This window comes from Eubalaena glacialis, chromosome 18 (assembly GCF_028564815.1).
Source record: "Eubalaena glacialis isolate mEubGla1 chromosome 18, mEubGla1.1.hap2.+ XY, whole genome shotgun sequence".
Taxonomy (NCBI): Eukaryota; Metazoa; Chordata; class Mammalia; order Artiodactyla; family Balaenidae; genus Eubalaena; species Eubalaena glacialis.
This window is the reverse complement of record NC_083733.1, coordinates 13645831-13665790: the sequence shown is the minus strand read 5'-3', so window position 1 is coordinate 13665790 and position 19960 is coordinate 13645831. Positions and strand designations below refer to the sequence as shown.

At 44.2% G+C, this 19960-nt stretch overlaps 2 protein-coding genes across 4 annotated transcripts in view; both read right to left on the bottom strand.

The window, feature by feature from the left end:
* IL34 (interleukin 34) overlaps positions 1-6940 on the bottom strand; it is a 65048-nt gene extending 58108 nt beyond the window's left edge. Inside the window, exon 1 of one of the 2 annotated variants that reach the window (XM_061174434.1) lies at positions 5492-6940. The gene's annotated coding sequence lies outside the window, so the exon portion shown is untranslated. The remainder of the gene's footprint in view (positions 1-5491) is intronic. The other variant, XM_061174436.1, reaches the window with a different exon arrangement.
* Positions 6941-13715: 6775 nt separating this feature from the next.
* Positions 13716-19960, bottom strand: part of SF3B3 (splicing factor 3b subunit 3) — a 46365-nt gene continuing 40120 nt past the window's right edge. For both annotated transcript variants that reach the window (XM_061174432.1, XM_061174433.1), the window contains exons 18-26: positions 19737-19911; positions 18826-19031; positions 18572-18728; positions 17498-17623; positions 16857-17069; positions 16255-16353; positions 15434-15577; positions 14716-14820; positions 13716-14314 (exon numbers count right to left, since the gene is read on the bottom strand). In XM_061174432.1, coding sequence (XP_061030415.1) covers positions 14174-14314; positions 14716-14820; positions 15434-15577; positions 16255-16353; positions 16857-17069; positions 17498-17623; positions 18572-18728; positions 18826-19031; positions 19737-19911 — 1366 coding nt within the window. In that variant the 3' untranslated portion in view covers positions 13716-14173. The remainder of the gene's footprint in view (positions 14315-14715; positions 14821-15433; positions 15578-16254; positions 16354-16856; positions 17070-17497; positions 17624-18571; positions 18729-18825; positions 19032-19736; positions 19912-19960) is intronic.

Here is a 19960-nt window from a genome sequence, read left to right as displayed (position 1 = left end):
TGGCCACCCCTGCCTCCTCCCAGGCCCATGTGATCCTCCACTTACCCCACACTTGTCCCCACACTGCTCCGCCCCTCACCATTGGTGGGCTGGCAGAGACTTGAGATTAAGTGTCCAGTCCCCCAGGTGACTCTGAGGACTAATACATTTGAATGTGTTAGTTCTGGTCTGATTCCTAGAAAGACAAATAAACACCATAACAGTAATTCCTTCAGGTAAACAAAGACATGGTGACAACGATGTTTGCGAATGCATTATTTATAATAGTGATAACTTGGTAGCACCTGAACTTCTTCCATAGGAACTAGCTGAATACCATCCGACCACGCAATGGGATAGTACGTGGCCACTCTAAAGAATGATGGAGGGCTTCCCTGGTGGCGCAATGGTTAAGAATCCGCCTGCCAATGCAGGGGACACGGGTTCGAGCCCTGGTCTGGGAAGATCCCACGTGCCGCGGAGCAACTAAGCCCGTGCGCCACAACTACTGAGCCTGCACTCTAGAGCCTGCAAGCCACAACTACTGAGCCCACGTGCCACAACTACTGAAGCCCATGCGCCTAGAGCCCATGCTCCACAACAAAGAGAAGCCACCGCAATGAGAAGCCCGCGCACCGCAGTGAAGAGTAGCCCCTGCTCGCCACAACTAGAGAAAGCCCACGTGCAGCAACGAAGACCCAACACAGCCAAAAAAATAAAATAAATTAAAAAATAGTAAAAAAAAAAAAAAAAAAAAAAGTCAAGTATAGATGATCCCATAGGACATAGAGCTGTGTGTGTGTATACTTACAGACCCTTGCTCCTCCAAGTATGGTTTCCTGATCAATAGCAGTAGAATCACTTAAGAGCTTGTGGAGTCTTGGGCCCACCCCAGGCCTTTGTAATGAGAATTTAACAAAATCCCCAGGTGATTCATGTGCAGGTTACAGTTTGAGGAGTGATGAAGTAAGGCACTGTCTGAAGAGTTGCCCAGTAAAATATTATTGGGGGTGGTTACCTTTGGGGAGTGGGATCGAGATTTTTCTCTTCTTGTGTTTTTCTGAATTGTTGGTATTTTTTATAATAAGCACATGTCATAAAAGCAATAAAGCTATTAAATGCTTACACAGGCTTAAGATCCAAAACTATAAAATTCCTAGAAGAAAACAAAGGTAAAAAGCTTCATGACATTGTATTTGCAATGACTGCATAGATATGATATCAAAAGCACAGGCAACAAAAGCATAAATAGACAAATGGAACTACATCAAAACTGAAAACTTTTGTGCATCAAAGGACACAGCAACACAGTGAAAAGGCAACCTATGGAATGGAAGAAAGTGTTTGCAAATATGATATGGAGTTAATATCCAGAATATATAAAGAACTCCTACAACTCAACAACAAAAAAATCAAATAAGCTGATTAAAAAATGGCAAAGGACTTGAGTAGATATTTTTTCAAAGAAGACATACAAATGCTCAACAGCTAAATGAAAAGATGCTCACCATCACTAATCTCCAGAAAAACACAAATCAAAACCACAGTGAGATATCACCTCACACCCATTAAGATGACCACTACCAAAAACCCAGAAAATAACAAGTGTTGGCGATGATATGGAGACACTGGAACACTTGTGCACTTGTGGTAGGATTGTAAAATGCTGCAACTGCCATGAAAAACAGTATGGAGGTTCCTAAAAGTTAAAAACAGAATTACCATACGATCCAGCAATTCCATTTCCAGGTATATACCTCAAAGAATTGAAAGCAGGGTCTTAAAGAGATATTTGTATACCCATGTTCATAGCAACACTAGTCACAACAGCTAAAACATGGAACAACCCTAGTGTCCATTGGCAGATAAATGGATAAACAAAATGTGGTATATATACAAGGGAATATTATTCAGCCTTAAAAAGGGAATTCTGATGCATGCTACAACACAGATAAGCCTTGAGGACATTATGCTAAGTGAAATAAGCCAGATACAGAAAGACAAATACTGTATGATTCCATTTATGTGAGGTACCTAAGAGTAGTCAAATTCGTAGAAACAAAGTAGAACGGTGGTTGCCAGGGACTGTCTGGAGGGAGAAAGGGGGAGTTATTGTTTAATGGGTACAGTTTCAGTTTTACAATATGAAAAAGTCGTAGAGATCTGTTTTGTAACCATGTAAATGTACTTTAATACCTTTGAACTATACACTAAAAAATGATTAAGATGGTTAAAAAGTGCTTATGAAGAGATGTTAATGATTTGAGAAAGTAGGGAGACAAAGAAGCAGGGAAGTTCTAGCTCTTGGGAAAGAGGGAAAGGCAGATGTGGCAGCAAGGAAGGGAAGATTGAGGAGACCTGTGGGTGCTAGATAAAGTCAGAAATGGGGGCTTGGATGTGGTTAAGAGTCCTGGGCCAGAATGTGGACATTCTCATGCTACGACAGATAATAGGCACCCAGAAAGCTTGAAGAGCAGGGCCTGACCTTTCTGAATAGCTGTCCACAATGGCAAGTCCACATCTCTTTGGCCTTTCAAATTCTTCACCTTGACCTCAACGTTGCTAACTGTAGCCACATCCCCACTCATCCACCTCTTCATCACCTGAGATCGACCCAAGGGGGAAGTTCTGGCTGGTTCTCCAGGCGTTGGCTATTGAGCCCTTCCTGGCTGAGATGCACAGACAGAACTCTCCCAGCAGCCCCTGGGAAGCTTGGGAGGTACATTCCCAGGATGTCCACAGCCCTGTTCCAGGGCACACCATCCCCCAGTTGTGGAACAGTGCCCTCAGGCAAGCGTGCAGGAGAGTCGGAGCCCAGAAGCCCCCTGGGATTGTCACAGGGCTAGAGGCCACAGTTCTCAGACTTCCATGGAGCCTCTCAGGGTCAAGGGGTCAGATTGTCCATTTCAGACAAGATGCCTCTTCCTCCCAAGGCCAAGGCTGGGTCATGGACAGCCACCATGGACAGTGTTGCAGGGGTGGGGGGGAATAGGGTGAATTCAGTCTCCAGAGACATTTTGCAGACCTCCAAATGGCAAGAGCTGTAAGAAACCTGACTGCCCTGAACTCTCAGCTGAGGCAGGAGAGGAGACCCTGGGTCTGGTCATAGAAAATCTGGGACCAGAACCCCAGAACCCTGGGCCCCAACTTGCAGGCCAGGCTGCCCCAGGCCGAGTCTGTCTTGAGAATCCCACTCTCTGCAATGATTTATCTTGGGTACCATCGAAGCCCCTGAAATGGGGTGGAAGGCTGGGGGCATTCCAGGCCTCCAACATCATCCTCTACCCTCAAAGCTGCCAGAACAGGCATCCCCGAAGCCACTTAAATCCCCATATACTTGAGAGGAAGTCCAAATTCTCACCTGACTTTCAGGGTTCTTCAGAATTTGGTCCCCACCACTTCCTCTCAGCTCCCTTTTGCAGCCCTCCTGAACTTCCCACCCTTTCCCAAACGCCATTGGGCTTTAGCACTTGCTACTCTCACTTCCTCCCCATCTCTGCCTAACAGATTGTTCTTCCTTCTTAAGCAGGGGGCTGTCCTGAAGTGCCCAGGCAGCTGCAGTCAGTCTCCTCTGTCCCTTGGGATGGGCTGTACACCTGTACCAAGAGCAGGGAGCCTGTGTTATGTATTGGGTTGGCTAAAAAGTTCTTATGGAAAAACCCAAACAAACTTTTTGGCCAACCCAATATCTCTCCCTAGTTTCCAGCACCATGACCAGCCAGCCCGATAAATGTTTATTGACTGAGGCAATGAACATGAGTTTTCTGCCTGTCTTTTATGGCTAATTCTGGTACTTCCTCAAAGGCTCTGGAACATGGCCTTGCCCTTCCACAGTAATGAGCCCCTAAGTGCCAGCTGATTTACCTATATTATCTCATGTAATTCTATGGCACAGGTATTAACATTCCCATTTTACTGCTGGGAATTTGTGCAGCCAGGTTAGAAGCCAGCCTATGCGTATTCCATTGTGCCTCCATGTGGCCTCCCAGCAAACTACCAGAGTGGGGAACAAAAGGTGTGTCCACAGACTTCCAAGGAATTCTCCACTCTGTCCAGTGATCCCTTAAACCTGCCCTTTGAGGAAGGTGGCTAAGAGATGGGACTGGTGGCATCCAGATCTGATGGCAGGTGGCTGAGTGTGGGGGACCTTTGGAAAGAGGCTGATCTGAACCGCAAGTTCCCCGATGCCCAGTTCTCCAACCTTAGCACAGACAGGGGCCCAAGTTAAAAAAAAAAAAAAAAAAAAAAAAAGAACAAACAAGTAGCCTCTAACAGGTGGCTGAATTAGAAGAGGGGAAGGGGTCAAAAAGATGCACTTGAGATGACTCTCAACTCTACCCAGCTTCCAAAATGGCCCAGAGAAAGCCCCAGGTTTGAAAGAGCCTTCCAGGGGTGCTTTTTAAGCACCAATGTTGTTTTACAAATACTATCTCTGCCTTTCCTATACCCCTAAGGAGTTTTATAATCTGTATTTTACATGTGAACTAATTTAAGTCATTAGGTGAGAGTTCAAGGTCAGGCAGCTACGCATACAAACCCAGGCTAGCCTGCCTTCAAAGGTCAAGTCTTAACCACTGCTCTAGACTGCCTCCATCCCACTTCCTGAAAAATCCAGAGAAAACAAGTTACCCACCCACTCCCTCATGCCATCATGGTCCTGAAAAGTATTATGAGTGAGCTGACCCCATGTGTAACATGAGCTGAGCTACAAAAATGTTCTTGGGTTTACCTCAAGTATTTATTCTGGATGGAGAATAAAATCCAAGGAGAGATTAAAAAAAAAAATCTAAAAGACAAAGAAAGTTATTTCCACAGAGTTGTCCATAAAAATCAAATTATTAATTGCAAAACACCTGGAAGCAATCTAATTTCACAGTTGAGGGACAAAGGCTGCATATCCTGGAATGGGCTTGTTAACGTGGCAGATACCACATGGACTTTAAAAATCACGTTAGTTGGTTTATGTGCATTTATTAGAATAAATGCAAAGTGTAAAAGCAGAACACTTCATTTTAATTTCAGAATACCAACTGAATGAGGAAGGCTCACGTATGCCATTTTATTTTTTTCCTTTCCATTAAAGAATTTTAAATAAATTTTTGATAGGTAATTCATGTACATAATTCATGCACATAGTACATTAAGGTCTAAAGAACTAAAGCAATATCCAGTGGAACAGCCCCCAGTAACCCATGACAACCATTTAAGAATGTGGGTTTGTTGATTTACAAAACTCAGAAGGGAACGCAGAGAGAAGCAACTTGCTTTATGGTTATTTGAATGTTTTTTTTCCTACAAGGCTGATGAAAGCAAAGGTTTAAAAAAGAAACCCAGAGCAGAGAATTCACACCCTTTTTCTGAGACATAATTCAGAGCTTCTTTCTGGGACTGTGTTTTTCAAGTCTAGCTCAAATCCCTCTTGCTGTGATCTGTGAAGGAAGGAAGCAGCTAAGTTGGGGTGGTCAAGTCAGGCAAAGAAAACCATGTGAGAGAAAATCGACCGCTTTCTTACCTGTTCACATACCAGGATGAAGTTTTCTAGGGCTTGGAACAGGTACCTAGGAGCTGGGGGCAGTGGGTGCCAGGTGGGAAAAGCTGTGGCTTCCCCCAGCCCACAATCCAGGCTTCCCGACTGATGGGAAGGGCGGGGAAAGCAGGCCACTGCAACTGACTCAGAAACTGGAGCCAGCAAGGGCGGGGCAGGGCCACGTGGCCCCAGCCAGCCTTGGAGAGTGGAGTAGGAGGGGGCCACAAACCCAGACGATCAGACCGGAACTCTTCTGACCAAGTGCGCCTGGCAAGTTAACGGTGGCAAGTTAATGGTGGGAGTCCGCAGAACCAAGTCTTGGCTCCCAGGCAGGCTAGGTCGTTTTAGGGGCTACCCCAGCTCCTCTCCAGAACACGTTTATTCTGACAAAAACCCTCTACAAAACTTAATAAAACTGGGTGATGTGGTAGCGACTGGAGTGCACGTGTACATAGGGGGACAAACATTAGATGGAGAAAAGGCCTTTGATAAATATCATCAGTGTCGAGGACCAGTCAATTACCCAGTCTACAGATGGAGACATAAGCCCAGAGAGATGAAGTATCTAACCCAAGATCACACAGCCAGAGGGCTTCCTTCCTTACGTGACTTGGCCTGTCCTGGTGTAATACGTGATCTGGCACAGCACTTGTGGGAGTTCCTGATGACATGAAAGAGAGGTCCTTTGCTCAACCCGATCTCCAAGGACAAGGGACACTCTCACTTTGCCTGCGTCAGAGAGCTGAGAATGGTTCTGCTAGCACAGCTCTGTGGGAACTTAAGGGGGAGCTCCATCTCTAACAAGCTCCCTAATGTACTTAGACTATATTTGGAATATTTAGGGGTGGGCCAATTCCCCAAGGGATCCTTTTTTTTTTTTCAGCCGCACTGCGTGGCTTGCAGGATCTTAGTTCCCTGACCAGGGATTGAACCCGGGCCACGACAGTGAAAGCGCCAAGTCCTAACCACTGGACAGCCAGGCAATTCCCTCACGGAATCCTTTAGTTCCCCCAACAGCGGACAAGTAGAGAGCAAGGGACAGGGGAAGGGCTATGCTCAAGGCATCAAACTACCCAAGATAGTTTGCATGTTTCCCTGAAAGCAAGCACAGAATCCTTTACTATGGAGTCCCTTATTAACATCTAGGATTCCACAGCACCTGGTTTGGGAAATGCTGGCCTAGAAGATGTTAGCATATATTATTCTGAATGTCAATGCCTGGCAAAAGTAGTTGTTCAAGAAAAGTTTCCTAAGAAATGGTTTCTCAGTTGGACTGACAAAACCAGATTCCTGGTTTGGCCAGCAGGACAATAATGCCCACACTGGAACTTCCAGCAGGACAATAATGCCCACACTGGAATGTACTATGGCTAATGTCCCACCCCTGTGCCCAAGGCTGTGACTACACTGGCCACACCGTCAGCAAGGCCTTGCTGTATTTCTACCAAGCTGATTCATAGTAGTCAAGCAGCCCATGGGAGGGCAAGTGGGGTGGAGGTGATGGGGGTACAGCCACAGCATACCACTGGGGTCTCACAGAAGTCTGAACAAACTCCACTGTGCCCTCTCCAGGACCTCTTGGCTTAGAATGATGCCCCTTTCTTTCAAAGCATCGCATATAGGGCTGCAATTCAAGATGGAAGTGGCTGCAGTTCTCCCAGCGCTTTTGGATCCAAGTTCTGTGGCCATACCTCCTCAGACACCCTGGAAGCTCAGTGGAAAGCACTTTGCTGTTACTATGACCCCTAGTAACAAGAGGTTGGTCTTATTCTCCCATTTTACAGAAAGGAAGCTGAGACCAAGCTTAGAGACTGGTGAACACAGGTCATGTGACTTCATATCCAGTGTTCTTTCTATGGACTTCACTCCTACTTGGCATTTGGCAGATGGGATCTTGTTTCTGATTGCTTTATGTGAAGTCACCTTTCTCCAGTTGCAGCATCAGCTCCTTAAAGGCAAGAGATTCCTCAGTGTGCCTTGTTAACAGCAGTAGACCCCCTAATGACTCACAGTAAATGCTAATACTTTTCACCATCACATGTCACACTAGCTTATACACATTTACTCATGACCCCAAATTATTAACTTGTAAAAGCTCTCCTGAAATGGCCTAATCAAAAGCAACTCTCATTCCCTGAGATTTTGCTTGCAGTTAGAAAAGGGTAAATTCTGCTGGGTGGGCCTGTGGGATAAAAATCTGAGGACCAGACTCTAAAAGACAGAGGCGGGGAACTGGGGTGGGTTTGCCTCTGGGATTACAGCCAAGTCTGACTGGGTGCTGACAGAGCTGCTGGATTTAGAGGGTGAGCTGGTGCTGACAGGGGCCTTTAGCTACGTCCAGTTGAGTCTCCCATCCTTGTGTCCCCTCCAAACTTGGTGTTTTCTTTTGCTTCATTTTAAACAAGAAGCAATGTTCCCTCATTCTCATGGAAACCACCTAGTGATTTCCAGGTCTGATTATTATTACCAGATTGTGAAATATACAGATGCCCAGACACCCCCAGCAGAGTAATCTGGGGCAGAACAGAAAAGCCACTGCAACAGATTTCCTAGCTTCCTGACCTAAAATCTTTGGCTGTCTACTCTCCGCCTCCTCATTTTTCATACTTGGGACCTTCTGATTTTCCCCAGAAATCCCAAGGCTGTGCCTGTTTTATCTGAGAAAACTAGAGACATCGGCCTTAGGCTCCTGTGAAATTTGTCACCAGGCTCTCTGGCAGACTCAACCTCACCACCAGACTCAGAGGGACAGAAACAGCATGCTAAGTTATAAAAACTCCTGGGTGTAGAGCAGATATTCAAGGAGGTAACACACAGTAGGTGCTCAGTAAATATTGGTGGAATAAATGAATGTAGCACCATCTTCTAGTGTATTAGGCGTATCTCTTGATGTTGACTTTCAAAGCTTCTACAGAAAAGCTCTTGGTGATGCTAATGCAGAGTGGTGAAGGGGATTCTCTTGAGTGCTGTGTAGTCTGTATCTACTGATTTCAGTTCAAACAAGGCCCACACAGTGGGTTATCAGATCCCCAAATATAAACCAGCCACTGACCACAGAGGTGTTTCTTCCCTACCCATATACCCCAGACAGCGTCACCCATGTACCCCAGTCATCTGTATCCCTACATTGTTATTTTTTTGGACAAGGTTTGACTTCAGCACCAGAGCTCTGGATACAGCCCTTGAATATATTTTAAGGGTGCAATAAACTTAAAATATTCACATACAATATTCCATATGCAAATGAGCAAGTGGATGATTCACACAAACACATGTCATTTCTATTTTGAATAGAAACAGAATTTAGGAATTAAAAAAAAAAAAACTGAAAGCCACGTTGATTCATTTGAAGAATTCTCCCAACATTTCTGGCTTCCCACTAATAACCTCAAGAGAGGCTGCAGTCATGGGAGCAGCACGGATTCTGGAGACCAGAGCTCTCCCCATGAGGTAAGTGAACCCCAAGAGTCTTTCCCAGCCCCAGCAGCTGTCTTGCTAGAATTAAAAAAAACAAAAGCCAACATTCCATCCACAGTCCAACTTGAACCCCCCTCCCCCAAAGGAATGCTATTCATAGCAAAAGATCTTCCAAATGAAACAACATCTGTGGAACCTCCACTCCTGAGGTCAGGGAAAAGTTGAGGCAGCTAAAAACTTTTCAGTCCTTTTTTAGACCCAAATTGCAGAGATTTAACAGCAGCAGAACGGGAGCAATCCTAATAACCAAGAGCAGATGCCTTGGTGGGGTGGCCTTCCTTCTCAGTTCTATGGCAGCCTCTAATGTGTTTTGCAAAACAGGACAGAGTTCTCCATTTACCTGGTTGCACAACTAAACCAAAGGAGTTGACGTGGTCCCCTTAACACTTACACAGATGGGATTTGTAATTTAGCGTATCCAATCACTAAATTTTACTAAACACTTTCTGTAGGTCCTACAGCAACAACTACGAACTAGACAAAACTGGTCTCAACATATTCAAGCCTAATTCCTTGTGCCTGTGCTCCTAAAATTCCACTTGTCAGAGCCCTGTTTTGCAGAGAACAAGCAAACCCACTGATATGCAGAGAAAGCTCAATGGTGACAATTCCTGGATACACCTAAAACACAAAACACAAGCAATAAAATAAAAACTAAACAAGTGGGACTACATTAGATTAAAGTCACACAGCAAAAGAAACAAAGTAAAAAAGACAACCTATGGAATGGAAAAAATTATTTGCAAACCATATATCTGATAAAGGGTTAATATCCAAAAATATAAAGAACTCAGACAACTCAACAGCAAAACACAAAAAATCCAATTAAAAAATGGGGCAAAGGACCTGAACAGGCACTTTTCCAAAGAAGATATACAAATGGCCAACAGGTACACAAAAAGATGCTCAACAAAACTAGTCATTAGGGAAATGCAAATCAAACCACAGTGAGCTAAATCACCTCACTCCTGTTAGAATGGGCATCATCAAGAAAACGAGAGATAAATGCTGGTGAGGATGTGGGGAAAAGGGAACCCTTGTGCAGTGTTGGTGGGATTGTAAACTGGTACAGCCACTACAGAAAAGAATACGGACAACCCTCAAAAACTTAAAAACAGAACCACCTTATGACAGAGCAATTCCACTTCTGAGACTGTAGCCAAAGGAAACGAAAACACTAACTCAAAGAAATGTCTGTACCCCCATGTTCATAGCAGCCTTATTTACAATAGCTAAGTTATGGAAACAACCTAAGTGTTCATCAACAGATGAATGGATAAAGAAAATGTGGTGTGTGTGTGTGTGAGAAATATTATTCACCCATAAAGAAGGAAATCCTGCCATTTGCAGGACTGGATAAATCTTGAGAGCATTATGCTAAGTGAAATAAGCCAGACAGAAGAAGACAAATTATTGTATAACGTCACTTATATACAGAATCTAAAAAAACAAAACCAAAAAACAAAACTCACAGAAAAAGAGATCAGATTTGTGAGGGAAGGGGTGGGGGGCAGAATGGGAGGACAGGACATCAGAGCAGTGGTCAAGATATAAACTAGTCGTAAGATAAATAAGTACTAGGAATGTAATGTACATGATGACTAGAGTTAACACTGCTGCATGATACATATGAAAGTTGGTAAGAGTATATCCTAAGAGTTCTCTTCACAAGAAAAGTTTTTCTTTCTTTTTTTGCTTTTTCTTTTTATTGTATTTAAGAGATGATGAATTTAATTAAACTATATATGTCAAACCATTATGACGTATACCTTAAATAGATACAATGATGTATGTCAATTATATCTCAATAAAACTGGAGAAAAGAAAACCTTTCCAGCTGTGAGAATTCAGAGAAATCAAGTCCAGAGAAGGCCCCTCAGTTATGGAGCTGAAATGCTGTCTGTATATCCTTCAAAACTCGTATCTCATCCAGCACCCATTTGGCCACAACGGAGAACATGACAAAGTCAACAGATACATCAAAAGTAAAGCAATGTAAGGGGAAAAGAGAACATCACTGTGATATGTGAGGGGTGGGAAGGGAAGGAGATCTGCATCCATGGTGACTCCTAAAGGAAAATGGAAGACTTCACTGTGCTGATCCAAGCCCCACGTATTAAGGGCTGGGGTTTGGATCAATAAGAACCTACAACATGCTGGGCTGACTGCTGGGTGTTTTAGGTATATGCTCTCATTTTATTGTGACATCAACCCTGTTTATCTCCATGTTATGCACGAGAAGCCAACTGGCCTGACCAAAATCGTGGATCTAATCAGAGGCAGAGACTTGACTGAACTCAGGCCTGTGAGTTCATGTCTAGACTTATTTACAAATTCCATACCAGATTTAAGGGGGAGACTCCTAGGAATCTATATTTTTTATTGAGTGGCCTAAGGGATGATTTTCATGATTAGGAAAATTTGGGGAAAAAAATAAAACAAACATACAAATGCAATTTGTACTCCCAAGAGATACAGGGTCACTGACTTGTTGATGAATGCTGGGATTCTGAGGAACTAAGATGACGTTTTAAGTCAGGTTGGGATACATACTTAGGAACTTCTGTGCAGCATATATTACATCTCTCCTTTTACTTTCTACAGCTGTGGGAGCCAAGGCTCAGAAGTTTTAATGGCTTGCCCAAATTCACTCAGCTGTTATTTGGCCCAACCAGATCAGACGTGTTGCCTGATTCTAATTCTCTTTCTACTATAAACACATTTGGCTGATTATTTCACATGTATAAGCCTCCTCTCCCCTACTAGAATGTCAAGTTCAGCTGAGCGAGCCTTGAGAATTTCTCACTGTGCTTAGCACGATGCTCAGAATATTAGCTCATGATTTGCTGTCATCTATCAGATAACATTTTCCAATACACACCCATATTTCTCTGACAATTCCACTGAGTTTGTATCATTTTCCCCGGGGAATGGAAGAGAATCTTGTAATACACTGGAAGCACAAGATGATGATCCAATGTGAAATTCACCCTTGCCTGGCCTACCGGTAGCTCTCCAGTGGAGCAATGATCGGATGACCACACATTCCCAGTTATGGTATAAGATCTAAAATTAAGGTCCAGTATCACATGCTATAAAATCAGAAGGGCTTCAAGTGGCCTAATCGCCAAGCTTCCCTCCCCACTCTGTTCTCATGAATGAGGTTCCCTAGCTAAACAATCCTCTGTATCAAAGGACCAGGCACAGTTCCTGCCCACCTCTGGGGAGGTTTCAGCTCCTTGCCAGTCTGTGGGTTTATTCAAACAAGCCAATCACAACTTCCCACAAGAACAGGAGGAGTTCCACCCTCTTGATATTACAAAGCCTGCCTCCCAAAGCCCCTAGTTGTTTACTGGGTTCCTGAATGCAACCCCCATGTTGTCTAGCATGGATGGCATGCAGTATCCCTGAGTGACATGTGGTGTCTTCCTCCCCTGGGTTGGACAATAAACTGCTGTCTACATAATTAAAAACAAAAAAAGGGTGGCAATTCCTGATTCTATACAGAGATCAAGTTTTCCGTTCTTACATAACCCCCCTACTACTGTAGGAAGAAGTATTTCAGGAGAGAGGCTAGGAACAAGGAGCCACTGCTCAAATATCTATGCTGAGTTTCTCATACTACCGCACATCAACATCATACAATCTGACAGGCTAAATGGAACAAGTTAAGTTGTGGGTGGGCCACAGCAAAAATGAGCCCTGGAATTAGACTATGCAAATGTAATTCAAAAGTACTGTCTACTATGTATACCCATGAACTGAGAAAATGAAGTGTAATTTAGGGATTCAATTCCTGGCAAAACTTACGTCTCTACTGACTGATCCAAAACCAAGCTGTGATTAAAGAGATACACAGTTCCAGGGATAGCATCAGGAACCCTCTCTGCACTTGGAATGTGGGCTGTTAGAGGTCAAAGATTGTATCTAACCACCTCCATTCCTGACTCTAACCCAGTGCCTGCCAGAGAATCTGTTCAATGGAAGTGCTGAGCACACAAACAAAAAAGCGTTTTACTCTGTGAAGTACTCAGAAAAGAAATGACTCGGGCCTCTCCATGTTCAATGAAGCTGACGGATTGCCTGGAACATTAAGGCTTCCCACACAGTTTGACAGGGGAAGGCTGAATTCTCAAGTGTGAATTGGAACATCTGAGACTGGGTCACTTCCAGCTGCTGCCTCCACATACTCCAAAGGCCCTCCAGAGCACGCCTAAGATGTCTGTTGAAGACAGGCCCCCCCACCCCCGACCCCATTACCCATGTGCCTTTAAAAAGGGACCACATGTACTGACTTTATTCCCAAGGGCAGGTTCTTCTGTACTTACTGATCCTTCCTAGTAGACAGATGGCAAATGATCATTTCAGGAGCTGTGGAAGTAAAAGGAGCATCTATTAAGAGACTAGGCAGCTGGAATTCATGACAAATCCTTCACTCTAAGGCTTCAAAGTAGAAGGGAGCTAAAACAGGGAAGAAGAAACCAGCCACCCTTCCTCACTATCCAATGGGAAGAGGTATGGATGACTACATAATTATCATCGAGCCCAAGTTTCATCTGCATAGTAGAAAAGACTAGAGAAAGCCAAAAACCATCACAGAGCTGGGAGCGTGAGGCCACAGGGTGCCAGAAGTCCAGGTTGGTAACTGGAAGAAGGATACTCAGTTCTTCCTGCTCCAACTTGGGCTCCAATCTCCCACCTAGATTCTCAGAAAAGACACATGGACACCAGCCACCTTAAAAGCTAGGTTTGTATTTCCGGTTAGGTTCCAGGGTGGCAGAACTCCGGAGTTGTACTATATCCAACCTGGTCTCCACCTCAGCTTGTCTCCCGCCTCCCACAAAGATAACATCATACAAAACTACATTTACAGATAAACCAGTTAAAAATTAAGGGTGTGTACAAAAGTAGAGAGGATAGCCAAAAATATCAATGCAAGAAAGCTTTGGGAAAAGGGACACTGTATTCCACACCGGAACCTGGGGGCAATGTATTATGTACCAGGCAAGGAGAAGTGTAGCAAATCTCAGTGCCAATTTTAGGGGAAACCAGTCACTCCAGGGGAAGAGCTACTAGCTTTAATATTACAAAGTCTTAATTATACAGCCACCCTTCTTCTGTCACATGGATTCAGAGCCAGGTGGTGAGGGAAATAAAGTCTCTGACAAGCCCCACAGGAAAAGGAAGGGATCAGAAGGCATAGCGAGTCCGGATGTCCTCAAGCTTCTTGGACACCTCAGGTGGGGTTCGGTCCAGTTCTTCAGAGACATTCTTTTGTTTGTTGGGCTCCATGGAGTTGAACTGCTCACAGAGATCTCCATCAATCACATTCTAAGGCATGGAAAAATGAGATGAAGAAAAAGGTTAGATGCCCAAAGAAAATGACACATGCTAAAGCAGCAACTGCAAGGAAAGCATCTTATTCTCCCTCAGATACCTGAACTACATTTACAGAGCCAGGAATACTACTCTAAGTTGACCCTTAGTAGCCAGAGTTCAGATTAGCAAAACTGGGTGAAAACTTTCCTCTGGCTATGGTCTGCCCTGAGGGAAGAGGTCTCTGAATATCACTAACTACTCCTCTCCCACATTACTGCCTCCATCAATCCACATCCTCAATGCTCCTTCATTCAGGACTGTTCCGATTTTTAAGGAGGGAGGCCCAGAGAAAAAGACTGGTTAAATGTGCTGAGGATCCCCCTTTTCAACTCGAGTTTCCAAGAAAGACCTACCTTAACAGGGAAGTAATAGGAACGAAAACTGAGGTGGTCTCGCCCACAGAGAGGGGGATGCTCGGACCGGAGGTGCATTTCCACATGCTGGAAGAAGTCATGGTCCTGGCAAAGAAACAAAGAATCTGTCACTAAAAGAAAAAAGTGATTTCAACTACTAGTCTAGTTTCCAAAGCACAATGAACAGAGAAGCTATTGATTTTTACCACGCAAGGAGATGTTAAGTATCTAATTGTTCCTCATGACCACAGGTTCTCCTGCTACAAGATAGCTAAAACCTGAAGGAAAACCCCTTTGTATTTGCAAAACATGAGAGAAAACACCATATGCAAAGAATGGTTTGTAAAGTCAGATTCCTAACCACAGCTTCCTTGGCTGCAATTACATAAACCAAATCTCGCCAATCCAAGAGCTGACTCTAGGAGGCATTAAGTGCCCAGTCCACACCATCCCATCATTCCTGGTCTGTGGGGTTTGGTTCTGGGGCTTCAGCCTCTGACTAACCAAACCCTGGTACAGTATAAAACCAGATGGCTTTCCACAGGGGGAAAAAAAAAAATCAAGATTCCTATCTCCCCAGGCACTCCTGTCACCTTATAAAAACTGCACAACACTCCTAGTTGCAGATGGAGACAAAATGGATCGCCCTCTTAGGCAGATTTAGCACCAAGAAACAACCTTGGGAAGGCAAAAGTCAGACCAGTGTGGAAGATGTCACCTCATGGGATGTGAATGGGACAAGGATGCCAATTCCTCCTGACAAGGTGGTATAGACAAGCGATTCTGAGCCTCCAGGGATCAGCGTGGTCTTCTGTAACGAAAGTACTGTCTCGCCCACGTGATAGTTCATGATCACTTCTGCCTGCAAGTTGAAACCAGAATAGTGACTATATGTGCCCTCAGGAGCCTGTTCTAGATTCCCAAGAGCAAACAGTGCCTCCAAAGGCCAGATTGCACCACCTTTGGAAATTCAAAAATTACTAAAATTTAAAAATACTTTGAAATGTCCTTAGCATTTACTTAGAGCTTAATGCCCTCAAAAACATGCTGAAGTTAGATCATTTTTGATTTATAACTAAAAAACCTTTTTGTTAAATTATCAAGTTTGCAAAAAGAAGGTAACCACAGAAAAGTATAAAAAACAGCAATCTCTAGGCTTGCCATCTAAAATGGATCTATTTTTAAAAGTCCAGAGATACAGAAGTATATGTCTACAGGAGAACAGTAAAGCCCAGGGCATACTTCAGAGAAGAGCTGGTTAGTATCTGGAATGAACCTGTGCAACCATCCTTTCTAAGGAACCCACTATGCAGAGATTTACACTGCTAAAATGTCTCAGAAAAATTTCTATTCTATTGTCATAAAAATGGGATAGTAACTTGGTCACCTTGTGTCAAACGCACCATGCGTGGGAGAACACTCAACATAGTCACATGCACTGTGGATAATTCACTAAAGAAATGTTTCCTCGGTGAGGGTCATAAAGAATGTACTACACAGGCTTGTGCCCCTCCTTTGCGGTCCCTTCTGCAATCTTACCTTCTGAGAGGCCCCGTTGAGCAAACCCCGGTCCCACAGGGCTTTGTTTCCAGTGGGATCCTCATCCACTTCATCATTGGTGTTAGGTGGGAGCCTCACCTACAATGAAGTGACACAAATCACAGGGCTGGGTCCTGAACCTACTTACCTCAGTCACCAAGCAACGTTTGCCCCAGGTCCTTGCACGCAAACCTTGGGGCCCCGAATTTGGCAGAGGCCTGAGCCCAAGTCTCCTGCACCTGTTCTGATGTCCGAGGAGTGACAAACTCAAAAGCAAAAAAAACCCAAAACACTAAAGAGCAAAAACGGAGACCACAGAACATAAATAAGAAAAGCCAGACTGGGCTTTAAAAGATAAGCCAAAATTTTGGCAAAAAGTAAAAATAAATATTAGTCCTTAGCTCAAACTAAATCTATCATTATTAAATCATGTTGCATGGGGAGGAGGGAGGTGAACGGGGTTGGGTAGGGGAATCTTAAAGAATTTTATACCCATTTTTACTTTCCATGTCGGAGATCAGTCTTGGGTCCTTGGCTTTACCACAAACAAACTGGGTCAGCTTTCCTATACAGCACTGTAACCCAAGTAAACATCAACTTACGACACAAATGTTGCCAAACTTGTCTGCCCCAGCCACAGTATCGTAGTCCAGGAGGCTAGCTGTTGTGACCCATCGGGGGTAGGTATCATCAGCAAAGATGATAAGCTGGTTCTCATTACGCTTGTAGCGAACCCAGATGAAACTTTCCTGGACATCAGATACAATTACCCTATGTCCAATTGTCTGGATCCCAGAGATGTAATTGGCGATATGCTGGGAAAAACAAGGACAGCAATGGGTGTAACCTTGGGGTGCAGAATCAACAGAAAGTCCAGGTTACCATGACTGCAGCATATATATGGTCTGAAGAATGGCACCCACCAAAGAAGAGGAGTCAGCAATAAATTCCTAGAAGGTGGGAAAAAGAGCTAACTGGTTTTAATACAGTGGAAATATATGCCTGTCACAGTTAAATTCCTTGCAGAAGCAAGGAGAGAAATCTGGCTCTTAGTGTAAAGAAGTCAAGAAACCCACCTACTCCTCCCCTTCTCAAGTCTCAAGGGCCTAATTCTTCACCTGGCACTGGAAGACAAAGAAGGTCCTGATAAAGACAGATGATTCTAACAGTTGCTGTCCACCACCCCACCAGGGTCTCCTCCTTCCTCACTAGCTACATTTGGGCCCTCTACCAGCACGTTTACCTTGTTCTCACACTTTCGGAGTAACTTCTTCTTTCCCAGGTCATAGACTCGCAGAAGCTTCCCCACACCAATCAATACCCTCCCCTGGAATGGGGCAATGGCAGCAGGGACCTCTTCCACTGGAGTCTGTGAGAGGAAAAACAGGTTATGCAGCTATTAAAACATACAGCCATACCCCTCAACCCAAAATGCCTTCTACAGGCATCTGTCAGGAAGACAGACAGCAAGTGATCACCTTTTGCTCAGAGAAAATAAACCATACATACAACAGTCTCTATAAAACAGGGTGTTTGGGTAAACACTCCACTTCCGCAAGTGGATCAATGCCACAAGTGAAAAGAAGTCCTGGTGCCTGATGAACACTTCAGAACCCATGTGAATTCAACTGGCACCATTAACTAAAAGTGAAGCCTCAATATCAGAAAAGTGACTGTGGGACATGGAGGGAGGGGAAAGAAGTGCTAGTTTAAGGGACATCTTAGTTGTAAAGGAGACACAATGAGTTTAGCACAAAGAAGCCTCTGTGAAGTAACTATTTCCTAGAGAACACCCCCCTTGTGGGACGCCTGGAGAAATCACATTCATGTGCTGTCAGTGTGGAAAAGAGAACAGGAATTTCTTCTATTTTAAAAATTATGGTAAAATATACATGACTTAATATTTAAACCATTTTCAAGTATATAGTTCAGTAACATTAAGCATATTCACAGTGTTGTACAACCATCACCACTATCCATCCCCAGAACTTTATTATCTTTCCAAAGGGAAACTATGTAACCATTAAACAGAAATCCACACCGTCACCCCTGCCCCGAGAATATTAATTCGTTAGAACTGCTGAATTTTGGTCACAAACTGCTGCCTACTTAGTAAGACTAGAAAACAAGGGGCTACTTCAGTATGCATCTATTCCCCATAGAAACAGATGTGGGACCAACAAGCAGCGGAGCTTCACTGGAGCATTTTCCACGTGCCACCAAGAGATGGATCAGAAAGACCTGATCCACAACTTACACAAAAGTAGGAAAGTTTAGTAGGACCTAAGAACCAGGAAAACCACTGGCTGGTTCCTACCTTGTGCAAAAACTCCAGTTTTTCCCCATTGTTCACGAGTTTGTAGGTATAGACAAAGCCCCCTGCTACAGATCGGGGGTTCAGTATCAGGTCTTTGGCCACGCCCACCAGCACATACCAATCATCGCCAGTGTTGGAGAACCTGCACACAGCCACACTGCATTTACAGAGAAAGAATCAGGAGTCAGGTATTAGTCACAGCCCAAGAATTCCCACTCCAGTCTTCAAAACTCTGTATGTACTGGGCTCCTTACCTGAAAGCAGCTTCATTCTGTTCCAGCTGGACAAGGTCCAGTGTGTTCCCCTGAATAGGATTCATCACTCGGATCACAGAGGCCCACTGTCCATTGCCAGCCTTAGGAGCTCCAAAAATGGACTCAGGGAGGTTTTCATTGAGGAATGCTGCTGCCATCTCCGCAGCCAGCTCTCGCTCATCCTCCCCTGCTGCTTCTACCATTTCCTAAATCCAAAGAACCAAGGGACAGTTGGTGTGTTCAGAGGTGGGTGCTCGGTGAGAAGTGGACAAGTAGCAAGAACACCTCCAGGGAGTGTTCATAGTACACAAAGTAGCCAAGTCTGTCCACCAAAATCAGGATCAAAGGGAGAGGTACACAGACAAGGGGAAGAGGAAAGATCATTAAGGGGAAACTAAAGAACTAACACCAGCTGTGGCGAACACTTGACTGGTGGTCTGAGAAACATGAGATGAAAACACCTTTTTTCTATCTAACCCATCTGATTTCTCTTGCTAAGACTACTTGTTTCCTCTTTTCTAGGCCAGATACAGTTTTACATAGTTGGGACCATTTGTTTTTTGCTGGGAAATGATTCCTGGAAGGAGCTGGTGTTGTGGGGAATACAAAAGCAGTCTCCTCTGGGCCCAAATTCAGGAAACAGACTGTTTTGGAAGTTCCAGGACTGAAGAACCGTTCCAGAGAAGTAGCTGAATACTGAATAAACCCAGCTCAGCGTTTTAGTCCTAAGTCACAAGAAAGCCTCTAAAACCAAGGACTGTGGCAAAGGGCTCTGCTTGAAAGACCTGAAAAGAGCCTGGATCTTCAAATATAACAAAGACTACAGCCATCAATTACACCAAGGTTTAAACTTTTCAACACAATTTCACAGGAATGCCTTTTTATTGAACCCTGAAGGTTAAATGCATTACCTCTGCCATCTGCTGCTTCCGCTGAGCTTTTGTGGCCTCAGTGTAGGCATTGTGGTCAGTCTCAATGATGATAAGGTTGTTACTTTCAGGGTGGATGACAAATTTCCTGGGTGTGTACTGCAGTGGAAAGGCTACTTGATTGAAGACAGCACCCAGCTTCTCCAATGCCAAAATCCTATGGCAAAAGGCAAGAAGTTAACAGGTCACCCACTCAGGACCAAGAA